At 44.2% G+C, this 12,696-nt stretch overlaps 2 protein-coding genes across 2 annotated transcripts; one reads left to right on the top strand and one right to left on the bottom strand.

Moving 5' to 3' along the window:
* Positions 1-139: 139 nt before the first annotated feature.
* Positions 140-3,037, bottom strand: LOC118406250. The gene is made up of 2 exons (XM_035806178.1): positions 2,448-3,037; positions 140-793 (listed from the first exon to the last, which is right to left on the bottom strand). Exons 1-2 carry the CDS (start codon positions 2,693-2,695, stop codon positions 700-702), a joined length of 342 nt encoding a protein of 113 aa, XP_035662071.1. The 5' UTR covers positions 2,696-3,037; the 3' UTR covers positions 140-699.
* A 6,510-nt stretch (positions 3,038-9,547) lies between these two features.
* LOC118405446 (protein PRY1-like) lies at positions 9,548-12,340 on the top strand. Its single transcript, XM_035804946.1, has 5 exons — positions 9,548-9,680; positions 10,270-10,344; positions 10,828-10,977; positions 11,307-11,449; positions 12,074-12,340. The coding sequence occupies exons 1-5, from the start codon at positions 9,593-9,595 to the stop codon at positions 12,338-12,340; spliced, it is 723 nt and encodes a 240-aa protein (XP_035660839.1). The 5' UTR covers positions 9,548-9,592.
* The last annotated feature ends 356 nt before the right edge of the window (positions 12,341-12,696 follow it).

Genomic DNA, 12,696 nt, shown 5'->3' with positions numbered 1-12,696 from the left:
GTTGCCATGGAATGTTTTCAATCTTCAACATGTTGCCAAAGTTTGCATGTGCTATCATCAAATCCTAAAGCAAATGGCAAAACAAAGATGAAGATATTACAGTATCTGTTCTGGAACACTAACACACATAGGACTGGTGGATTTTTCACAATTTTATTGACACAAATAGACACAGCAAATGTGTTGGAATCATCATGATCATGATATTTTGACATTCTACTCTGTTCTTACATACATGTTGGCATTGGATTCTGAGTTTTGTTGACTTTGCTATAACTTTGATAATTGAATACACTATACAAGTAGCTGGTGCTGTTCAAATGCAACATAAGCTAGTAATGTATAGTTGCCGCACTATCCTTTTAGCAGATGTCCCAAACTTATCTGCAAGGCAAATGGTATGGTATAGTAAATTCATTTAGATTTGGGGGGACTTTGTGTTCGGGGGGTATTCATTGATTTTAGAAGGAAGGTAAGGCGCACTAAGTGCATTTCTAACAGACTTTTCAGGTGTTGTCTAAAAACCGTGAACATAAAACCACTGCAAATTTACAAAATCTACTGTAATCCAAGGTTACAGAATTTTTCTATTAAGTGTGATACAGAAAAATGTGATGCAGAAAGATGTCTATCACATGGGTTGTCCTTGAGAAGAAAACGTGTTAGGGGCAAAACAAATGTGGTGTACATTATGGTTGATTACAGCTGTATGTAGACGACAAACTTGTCCTTGTTGCAGACAAGGGTCCGGCACTTGGGCCTGTGCTGGCGTCGGTGTTTCTGCTGACAAGCACTGAAACAACAACAAGAAGATTAGAAATGGCATACTGTACACCCTTTATGATACAATTATCCGTACTGCCTTGTGTTTTTGACCAGACAAGCCCAGAACAATAGTTCACACCTTTCAGTTATTAAATAGCTATATAAAGTATTTTGTGTTGTCAAAATGGGTCTTTTAAAGAACTGCTCCTTTCACTGATTATAAGCATAATCAGTGCATTTAAACGCTTTGTATACCATCCACAACCTCGGTGCTGAAATGACATCCATACCATTGTAGCAGCTCAGACTATACCCCTACCCAGAATATACCCGTGTATGATATAGACTATATACTGGTATGTTATGCAGCATCGAATTTCACAACTGTATAGGCCAATTCAGGATTTGAACTTTGAATGCGCAAGCTCAAAGAAGGACTACAACTTGCAAACAGTACTTGACTTACGCTTGTTACCTGTTGGGACGTATTTTTCTTTGTCTCATGTGTCTCCACCTTTGACATATTTTCCACAATACACGACACTGCGTATGCGTGGTTCAAGTAGTGAGACGTCTTATCAGTTTGTTCACTGTTCAAGACCCTGATGCTGACGTAATGGTCATACCGGTGTAGCAGCCCAGACTATGGCCCAATTTACACGAGGCACTTTGAACGACGTACGTCGTTTGTCCTAGGACAGTGACGTAGGATAGTTGTCGTTTTACACACAACCCTGGGGCGCGCCGCAGCGCGTCGCGACACACCACAGTGCGTCGCGTTGCCGTGAACTCTGGTGACCCGCCGTGACATCTAACAACGCGCGTTTTCAAAATGGCGGGATCATAAAACAAGTTCTGTTGTTGTTGTTCATTTGACAGATGATGATTTTTGTTGTCTACTTGCGCATACGTGCAGCGCCGGGCATGGACATTCAACGGGCAGCCTTCTTTGCTGCCGATTTTATTGTATGCCGATGCTATCATTGAAGCTCAAGGAAATGTCAACCGAACAATTTGCAGCGCGTCGTTTTCGCTTTTACACGGGGAAAGCGAAAACGACGCGCTGCGGCGCGACGCAGTGTGGCACCTCCGGAGGTGACTTACGACGCTCTGCGGGGAGTCTGCGGCGCCGCCCAACCTCGTGTAAACGGATCTGCGTCGCAGGTAGCCCATTTCTTCAGCACTGTGTGCGCTCCTGGTATGCTCTCATACACGTAGACATAGTTATTGTTCCAAAGACATATTATCCACAGGGCATGACACTGTGTATGTGTGGTTCAAGTCGTGAACCGTCTTATCAGTTTGTTCACTGTTCATGACCCTGGTGTTGACGTAATAGCCATACTGGTGTAGCAGCCTAGACTATGCCCCTACCAAGAATATTCCCTGGGATAATCTAGACTGTACCCTAGAATAGGACATAAGAGTTTTCTTTAGCACAACCGGTTTTTCTCACCTGCTGACGTTTCGATGTCTGTCAGACATCTTCCTCAGAGCTTCTAACTGGAGTTCTGCTTCTCGCCGCTATTTGTAGCCGATGTAGGTGGCGCTTTTGCATGTTTTGCGGCGAGAACACTGGTTGTGTTAAAGAAAACTCTTATGTCCTATGATCTACCAACCTCATGAAACTATTTTCGGATGTGCCCTAGAATGTTGTGCAGCACAGTGGTAGAATCACTTACCGTGAACAGTACATGGCTATGCCACAGCCGTTGCATCGCCGAAGTTTAGCAACGCCCCCTGCCGATCTTAGGGCGCCGCACTGGAAGCACAGCTTCGCACACAGCGTCGTCTTGATCGGGCTCTCTTCGGCAATCTCCGACGCAATCCTCAGAGCCTCTTCGGTCGCGCCCGCCTCCTTCGCCGAGAGAAACACCGGTATCCTCGCGGCCATCTTCTTCTTTGCCATTGTCACTTCTCGGGGCGCCATCTCTTTTGTTTTCTTGTTTTTGGCAACGCCACCATCTCCTCTTGCCCCTCCATGAGTCTCGACCCACTTCGTCAAGTCTTGGCTCAAACTTTTGGCTTTATTTTCCACGCTTTTAGCAAATGGTCTTGAGAATAGATCAATTCCGCCTGTTGCACATGCACCCGTCTTGATGTCTTCATCATCGAGTGCGCTCTTTACTGACGGCCATTTTGTTGCTAAGGACGCCGCGATCGCCTTGGACAACGGTTGGTCGGTGGACGCGACACCGCCATTTTGAAAGTCGGCTATCTTGCGTATTGGAGGGAATTTGAAAGCTCCTTGTGTGTCGGACTTGCTGTTGGCGTTAGACCCCTTTTGCTGTGGAGTATCTGAATGTTCGGTAGAGGAGGGACGGTTCATTTTATCTACCGCACTGGAGGTCGGGGGCGCGTCAGGGTTGGGGTCGATGCGGTAACGCTTATGGGTGTTCCCAGTTCCGTTGAGCAACGTGTGCCATTTATCTTCGCTGTAAACGACGTCAACTGTACCGTCCAGACAGTGTCGGATCTCTCGGCTCACATCGGCTTTGTTGGTGGAATGGGGGATGCTAGAATCGGGTTCGATGCGGTAACGCTTGTGCGCGTCGCCGCCTGCGCTGTCTAGCAACTGATGCCGCTTGTCTTCGCTGTACACTAAGTCCACGGTGCCGTCCAGGCAGTGCCGGATCTCCCGACTCAAACTCCCCGCGGAAACTCCACCGGACGCCGTCGGCGACTCCGTGGTGCCCACCGTGTTTGGGGATCGTGGCGGCTCGGAGATGCAGATGGTTGGGGACGTAAACAGCGATGCTTGGTTGCTTTGTATGATGGAAGGGTTATGGGGATCCAGTTCCTCGGCTATGGCGACTGTGAGGTCGGCTCCTTTTGAGGCGTCTTCCTTCTTGAGCCCGAAGAACGACAAGACTTGTTTCTTGACTTTGCCAGACAATGTCTTTCCTAGCCAAGACCCCCAACCAGATGCGCCGGCGCTATCCTCCCGCTCATTGATCGAAGACTGTGACGTGTTATCACCGTCATTTCCGCCTAGCGATCCGTTTGAAATGCTAGGGGTCCGGACCAGAGGTAGCACCGAAACGTTGCTACTGGAATTGCCAGATGTAAGACTGTTCCTCTCCATCCCTACACCGGGAGGCGTGGTCCTTTCAACCCGTCCTCGTGCCCGACCCCTCCCCGCCGTCGGAGTGGAACAACATCGCTTCAGCCATGACGTCATCGTCGCGTCTTCCTCGCTACTGAGACTAGAGTCCAGTGTCTCCCCGTTAACGCTTCGGTTTCTAAGGTCTGAATCGTTCAACTCTCTGGGTATCGGTGGTACCACCGCCACAGAACGAGAGGAGGCACGGCTAGACGCATAGCTATGCCGCGTACCAGCCATGTTCTCAAAAGCCTGGATATGTTTTGCAACCCCTCCTCTTTCTGCAGTGCCTTCAAACCAATCATTAGCATAGGTTTGGACCAGGGTATCATCCTGTACACTAGTGCCATCAGTACTGAACACGTTCCTGGTCTCATCACTGGTTGTTTGTGTTTGCTGCAGATATCGACCAGCAACTGAGTTGCTCACTGTTTCGTTTTTCCCAGGAAGGGTATGTTGAGTGGGGTCAATAGTGGATGCATTGATGGCGTCAATAGCGTCGTAATATTCCTCTGAAGAGTGTCTACTCTTCTCTTCTTCAGACGACATTCCACTGTTCCCATGTTCTGCCACGTTTGGTTCAAAGGGTTTGGTGGTTTGGCTCTCAGCTTGCCTTTGGGATTTTAACGCTAGTTCCTCTTCTAGTATTACATTCACCATTTGTATATCATTAGAGTCAAGGACCTCTTCTATCCGTTCAATGCGTTTGCCCTGGGCAATTATCTGTTTGACGTCTGCTTTCTGTTGTTCGAGATCTTGTAGTTCTAGATGCGATGTATTCCACTGGTTGAACAGACTCTGAACTGTATCGTCAGACGCTAGTTCCTCTAGTAGTGCTGTCTTGAATTTGTCGATCTTATCAATGGTTTCTTTTGCTAAATTTGTCTGAGCAAGTATCCGTTTGACCACTTTTCGTATGTTCACTTTCTTTTCTTCGAGTTCTTGCTGCGTTTCTTTCAACTCTTGCAACAGATCCACTTCAGAAGGATCTTCATCGTCACTGGAGTCGTCAGTAATACAACCCTCGTCAACCTCTTCTTTTATCTCTTTCTCTGGTGCGTTCTTTGCGTCATTTCCCCGTCGAATCTTTTCCAAAGCATCGGATAGCAGGTCCAACTGTTCGGCATTTTCCGGAACCGAACCTTCTTCTGACGTCACGTTCGGGCGGTACAACCGGAAACGGTGTGATTTACATGAAGCTGAGCAGGACTTATCCACGTGCCTAGTCATCCGCATGGCCTTGGTGGTAATCACTTCCGGGTCATCCACGAAACGTAGCACCTCTTTCCCCACGTAACGCAACCCCGCGTAGTTTTTGGAGGTCGTAAGAAGAAAGACAGTTGGAACGGGAAGAACAGCGACTATGTCCCCTTCTCCTTTTGGCTTCGGCATGTCTTCGGCCCCTTCTTTGTACAATATGTGAAACGCGTACAGCAGCCCACAAGCAAGATCAGGAGGGGTCATTACAGACATCAGAACACCTTCCTCCTTTTCTTCAAACGACTTTACCCAATTTGCGGCCACCATATTAGCGCCTGCTATTGCGGAGAAGTTCTCAGCGCTGCACGTCCATCGCGAAGCGTCGCTGATTTTTAAACGAGGATCCTGCGACCCTTCCGGCTTTCGTATCTGCATCCCGAGTAACAGCTGCAGCTCTGTATCTATCCAGTCCGTCTCCACGTAGAATATCTTCGTATTCAGTCTGCACATGGGTATGATGTACGGATAGATGTAAGGGTGCGACGTATAGAAGTCAGAATGGACCAAAGGTCTGAGATACGGCGCTGCGGCTTGCTCTATCTTCTTCCGCCTCGTCTTGTCGCCAAACAAATTCTCCTTGTAGCACTGCGTACATATGTCCTCTAGACGAACGCTCACCACAATCTTTGTGTTGGAGATTTTGATCAATAAGCCGATGTAAGAGTCAGTGACTTTGGATATGGTGAATCCCCTCTTGTTGGCCTCGGCCATGTGCTTGAGCTTCAACTTGATCGCTGACGTAGCCTGATCCAGGAAACCGGCGATGTACTGTTTCTTGGGACGTACATCCTTGGTTCCTGGAGACTGCTCACTTGCCATATTTGGGAAACGTGGCCAATGAAGTGGCGTAACCGTGGTAACCAGGCTGAAATACGATCGATGTTATTGTAACGTAATTCAATGTCCATTGTGTACGAACAATCAAAACCAGTACAGTACTGAGAGACGTAGGCAAACTTTCACAACAAGGTTTCATCTTCTAATCTCCAAGCAGTTCCTACGATGCCACAAGATAGTATCAAAGCTGGCCAAGGAGTATAGCCGGCCAAAGAGACTCAGACGGTCACCGGGGTAGCGAAACACACTCATAGGCCGGCTTTACTCTTTTGCCAGCCTTTGATACTATCTTATGCTACCGTAGGATCTGCTTGGAGATTATCATCTTCCTGTTTTGTCTCAGTTTTTATTACACTTTGTCACGGACGGATACATATTATCCGATTAAAAACTTTTACTAGAATGACCTGTAGGATAAATTACTTTTGATTGATTTGTATTACCATAAAGGTGAGCATAGATCAGCACCAAGGACAGGTGTTGTTTATAATGAGCACATGTAAAGCAAAGTATATATAGTCATTTGCAAAGTGTATACAAGTGTCAATACCAGAGTCAAGACGTCGCTTACATTCCCATGAATGCAGATCAGTACCAAGGACAGGTATATATGCTGCTGTGTTACGCCGAAGCTCGGATATACCGGCTATATAGATACAGATACAGAGGCTGGTGTGTTACACCGAAGGGCGGTTATACCGGCTATATAGATACAGATACAGAAGCTGGTGTGTTACGCCGAATACCGGCTATATAGAGACAGATATCAACCCCCACGCATTATGTATGGTTTAAGATAAATTTTTGTAATGTCAACAAAGGTAATGTAAAAGTAAACAAGGTTATTTACATACCTGTACGGTTGTCGTCGCTTCCCACACTGCAGCATACAAGCTACTCTCGCGGACGAACAACAACAACAACAGCGAGCTGTTTATTTGTTTGTGCTTCCGTTTCTATGGAACGTCGTAACGGAAGGTTGTTCCAAGCCTATATATGACGCGCATTTGTCGTACATTGTTCTAGAACAAAGTCAATGTATGTAGGCTTTGTGACGACTTTTGTCCCTCTTTATGACTCATGGCGAAATTTTATTACGAAACAAGGTGACGTCACATTCGTCCTGGTCACTTGTTACGCCATGCGCACTGCTAAAAATCCCTGTCATAAGGCAAGTAGCAAGTAGCAGGACAGAATGAATTATGAATGTTATTATAGAAGAAGAAGAAATAGTTATACAACAACAACAATCTTTATCGACACGACAAAAGTACAGCGACTTTCGTAAGGTCTACATGTATAACAACTACTTACAGTACAACCTAACACATATATTTGGATATCTATAGGTATGGATACACCAACATAAAGGGTCTAGCATGTCATTTACACTATTGGTTCTACGGTATAAACAACCGTGGATATATATTATATGTTAGGCTAGACCATGCGAAGGTAGATATTGCACATTTGTTGAAATGTTACCCTTCTAGTTATAGAATTCTTCATGAGGCTGTGACAAAATAGACCATCAAGAAGGATACACGACCGACATCTGTTTCCATCACAGACAGTTGCATTTTGCACAACACATCCAAGACCATCCCAAGAATGTATTCAAGAGAAGTTGCTGTCATAAATCTATCTTTGTGATATGATATGATATTATATGATATTTGATATGAATAGTTTTTTTTATTTGCAAAGTCATACCCGTAGGCTAATTGTAAGAGTACTAGTACAAACAGTAAAAGGGTTTACGAGTGTCTATTCCATGCTATGTATCAATCTAGTGTATCTACATACACATACATGACTGGGATTTTGACTTCTTACAAATATGTGGGAAGACGGAATGATGATGTACAAGCAGGAGAACGTGTGTGCCCGCCACTTTTGTATTTAGAGTCAACTGCATACAGATACAATCGAATCAATATTCGAGCATTACTGAGTTAGATAAAGTATCTACGATATGCGAGGACTTATGATTGTCTAAACATACACTTCATATGACAGGATATCCTTGAGTATGACATATATGTAATCATTACTGGCTTACTGGCGAAAATTAAAGTCATTGAAAGATAGTCGCAAAATCAACAAGGCTCAACAATACCCATTAACGCAACACAGAACCTTGCAGCAATAATTGATGATCACCAGCAATTTAATTGTTAGCCAATCAGCAAGGAAGCCAATTGGATCTCGCGGACCAACCATACGACAATAAGGATCACTACCATCTATAACGTTGGCCAATCAGCTTGCAAGCCACTCGGCAAGGCAATGATATACCGGGGAAACGGAAGCCGATGAGCGCTTGCGACAGCAGAATTAAAAGAGGAAGAAACTTTATTGGTACTCAATACGGTGAAACAGACATCCCTAAGGTAAGTTGTTTGAAGTTTTGACATACATGTATATAGACTGAACGTGAAGTGGTGTCAAAATATAGTTGATCAGTCCGCAACCGTAGTAGATAACCTCGAGTCGACCGTGCACACGTCCTCAGAAATGATGCTGCATGAAACAGAAACTATGGGGCTTCGGGCGCTCTTTTCTGAAAATGAGCATAAGTTTGTACTGTTAATAACGTTGGCTTCAGGGTGTTCACTACAATTACTCAGTGATATCAATATTCCAATCGAAGTCTCGTTTCCTCAAGCTTTGCAGAACCTTTTTTTATTATAACCTATTGCTGTACTGGGCTAGCTATAGAAAGACACTTTCAAGTTGTGACTCCGTCCCTTGATCCCCAAAATCACCTGTGAATAAGCATATATTGAGACTCAAATGTCAGATCTGATGTTTTGTGGATCTCTTGGGTTTCTTTCGCGGACATAGCACGTTAACTTTGCGAACTCTCGTAACTCGTTTCTTCTTTAGATCTCTGCATAACATGCACAATGTAAAAGTGTGTTTTCATTTTTTCAACAAGTGTCATTCCAAGGGCAACATGTATCGTGATGGCATGTGATGTTTTTCTTTGGTAGGCCCCACCTCGTGCGTGTTTTCATTTTTAAGAAGATAGTGAAAGAAGATAGTGGTAAATGTGGGGCCAGTGTTTCTAGCCTTCTCCCTGATACCTAACTCCGTAACTGATAAAGAATTGATAGACAAACGGCTGCTTGAGTGTGCTTAAGGTTACTTCAATTCTTTTATTAATGCCCTAAATTTTGATACTCGAGCTAAACAGTTAGTAAATGATGAACTATTTGTATAAATAATGAAATCATCTGACAACAATGTACTACAAAAATTCTGTGAATTCATATACACTTGTTTCAAGAAGAGGAAAGAGACATATAAATTGTAGAATAGCATATCATTACATATTTGACTATTTTGTAAACGATAGATGTACTTATAGTGTAGCATAGCCTAGTTGTTCTGTCTCTCCCACTGACACTGTAAAGATTCTTTACAGAAATGTTTTATGTAACTACTGCATTTAGTCCATATGGGCAAGAACATGCAAATAAAGATCATGGCCATGGCCATGACAATTTGTTAAATTATGCACAACGTTACGTCACGCTGCGCATTTTCTGACGCTTTGAGCCTACATTATAAAGTGGTTCGCCTTTGCTGCTGTTTTCTCACAAAGGATAGTGCGTTCTCAGTATGAAGACGTCCCTAGTGTTCGGGTTGGCGGTGGTTATCCTGGGTTTGGCCGTGGAAGCCAACGGTTTGAGGATCTGTCCTTATGGAGGTAATTGTTTTTTTTTATTACAAGCTATGTTGTAATATGCATTGATGAAGGTTAGACATTCAGGTGATACGATGTACCAATAGCAGGTAATCAAGCAACTGGATATAATTTTAGACACGAACGAAAGGTATGGAATGCTACCTAAAACGTCTGACCGTTTCCAAAGTCATCCAGTTGCGTGAGTTGTGGTTTGGCACATTCTTGAACGAACCAAATTTAATTTGAAATGCATACTTGTAATCTTCTTTGAAAGAGAAACTGTGCAACCCAAGTCATACTTCTGACCAGTCGGCTTAAGCACTGAAAACCACGAAAACTAATAAGTGTTGTGTGTCAAAAATGCAAAGTGCTTTTTGTTCCTAAATTTTGACATTGAATTCTTTGCTGCATCTGTCCTGCGCAAATTGTAGACGATCTGCACACGTACAGATCGTACGTTAAAGTTGTTGGCTGTAACTTTGTGGGTCAGTCGTCAGCAGCTTAGGCTGCCTAGACTGACCCAGTGTAATGATTTTGTCGTCATTTGCAATAAACACAAAATGAAAAATACAATATGATTGACAAGGCTTCGTTTGATGTCCCTTTATAGTGTCTGAGGATAACGGCGTGACTATGTGCCAGGACCCTCTACTCACGGGGGCCTGTGGTGTCTTCCAAGGAGAAGGTATGTACCACCGAAGGACTTACATAGAGACAGATAGGAGGTGATGAGATGATGATTGATAATGCGAAGGGTCATCATGAAAGAGTGCAGTTTCACCTGAGGTCTCTCCCAATGGAAATTTGATAACAGTGTGTTAACGTTATTCTGTATCATTAGTGAGCACTGGTTAACTTTTGTAGATTCGTAATTTTTCTCAACGAATTCTCTATTATTCTGTATCGATCACGAGCTTTTACGTCAGAGCTCGATTAACTCCATGATATCTTATTAATAATAGTAAGCACTGATTAAATTTTGTTGATTTGTAATTTTTCTAAACGAAGGCTCTATTTTACCCACTAGTCTATTCTTTGCTTTTGTCCCTCGCTGATCCCCTGTAAGGTCAATCTAATACCATTTTGTTAGTAAAACTAAACAGTTTGTAATTTAAAGAAAAACAACATTATACTAGAATTGTTTTTATTTCTGATCTTTCACCTGTAGTGAAGTCGTTTACCCCTGTGTGCCTGTGGCGCATGAACCGCTACCGCCGCCTGCACAACGCGCATGCGCTGCAGTGGGACCGCGCCCTCGCAACCTCCGCTGAGAGGTGGGCTAAAAACCTCGCGAGTGACAACGAGATCGCGGACACAGGTATCTTTTAATTTTTTTTTCTCTATTAAAGTTTTTACCGGCTAAGCTTTTCGTGATAGTTTAAATGATACACAAATGTACACCGCATTTTATTTTAACATTGTTTATAAAGTATATAAACCATCGAAAGGGCTATGTCATTCCGACGGTGCGCAAGCAACAAAGAAGGAAAGTGAGATTTTTCTAATGGCACAACGTCGGGGGCACGGCGGGGATCGAACTCAGGACCTATATAGCCAAACAGGCGTTCTACCAGTTACGCCACGCCCGACACCGATTGTTAGTTACACCACAGTATCTACAAATCATGCCATTCCATTCCATTCCAGGTAGCGGCGACGACGAGAACCAACTGTTCCAGTTCCCGGCTGTCCCGTGCGATGCCGCTGTCAACACGTGGTACAGCGTGGTCGCCTGCTATCACCCGGACTCTCCAGGGCCGAACTTCGCAAACATCGCGCACTTCGCACAGGTCAGACACAATATTGGGAGTTAGCAGATGGGGTGGGGGCATATATCAGACCACAGGGAGCCACTGATATCTTGAAATGACGCCATGCGGTCTAGATAGTCATTGAAAATATGCATAAACAATATGAATACGTTTTCCCTAGTACAGGGGGTCTAAATTTTGGTTTGTTTATAATTTAGGGTGGATTATCACGGTTTCCATTGCATGCTCGCAGACTGCAGAATCTCAAGGGGCAAACCACATCAGCATCATGTCAACCCATAGTGCCCCGAGTCTCCCAGTATGCAATGGGATCCATGAAAAGTTTAATGCACACTATATAATGTAGTCTTCACATGGGATGTTTTATTTCATTTTACTTTATTTTACCAAGAAACAACCAGTCTGTAAGAAATGTAGAGAGGAGAGCACAGTTTGTCTTCATCAAGCACAACTTTCCCATCATGTAACGTTGACCTGTATCTCTTCCATTGCTGTAGATGGTGTGGAAGAACTCCCGTCGCGTCGGGTGCGGTGTAGCCGGACGCTACATGTGCTGTAACTACAGCACTTTTGTCTCCATTAAGCACAACGTTTCCATCATGTCATGTATTACGTTGACCTGTACTTGTTCCATTGCTGTAGATGGTGTGGAAGGGTTCCCGTCGCGTCGGGTGCGGTGTGGCCGGACGCTACATGTGTTGTAACTACAACCCACACGGCAACACCCTGACCGCCGACGCCTTCCTACAAAACGTGGAGATCCCCCGCGGCTGGACTCTACCCGCAGGCCTAAAGCCGCCCAGCAAGTGTAGCAAAACATCCAACCGAGTTGGCCATTTCAGTCAGGCGAATGTGATTGGTCAACGCTTGGGCACAGGATATGACGACATGTTCAATAATGTGGTGTGATATCCATGCATTGCGCCACGCGAAAGATGATTGGCTAAAGTACGTTAAAAAGATGATGACGGATGAAGACATGTTGGATGATAAAGTCCTACGATTAACGTTACCTTCGAACTTAATTAATGTTTTAGATTTGATTATGTAACATTTATGTCGTAAGCCTTTTAGCAACTACCACCACCAATTTCAGTTGATTTATGATTATTCTAAGCAGTTCTTACTTTTACAAAAAGTTACAGAATAAAATGAATTCAAGGTCTTAAAATTGGGTGCCTAGGATGAGTAAGAGTCGGGAGGCAAATGCAAAATGTTTCTTTCAACTGTTTAATGGCTTGAACACGCACAGCTAATAGGTACAT

The sequence above is a fragment of the Branchiostoma floridae genome, chromosome 18, assembly GCF_000003815.2.
Source record: "Branchiostoma floridae strain S238N-H82 chromosome 18, Bfl_VNyyK, whole genome shotgun sequence".
Lineage (NCBI taxonomy): Eukaryota > Metazoa > Chordata > Leptocardii > Amphioxiformes > Branchiostomatidae > Branchiostoma > Branchiostoma floridae.
This window is presented reverse-complemented; position numbering and strand designations above follow the sequence as displayed.

Coding starts and splice junctions, on each gene's coding strand:
- LOC118405446 (XM_035804946.1), top strand. CDS start 9,593: ATGAAGACGTCCCTAGTGTTCGGGTTGGCGGTGGTTATCCTGGGTTTG. Junction 10,345..10,827: donor TGGTGTCTTCCAAGGAGAAG/GTATGTACCACC, acceptor TTTCACCTGTAG/TGAAGTCGTTTACCCCTGTG. Junction 10,978..11,306: donor CAACGAGATCGCGGACACAG/GTATCTTTTAAT, acceptor ATTCCATTCCAG/GTAGCGGCGACGACGAGAAC.
- LOC118406250 (XM_035806178.1), bottom strand. CDS start 2,695: ATGGCGCCCCGAGAAGTGACAATGGCAAAGAAGAAGATGGCCGCGAGG. Junction 794..2,447: donor ATAGCCATGTACTGTTCACG/GTAAGTGATTCT, acceptor TTGTTGTTTCAG/TGCTTGTCAGCAGAAACACC.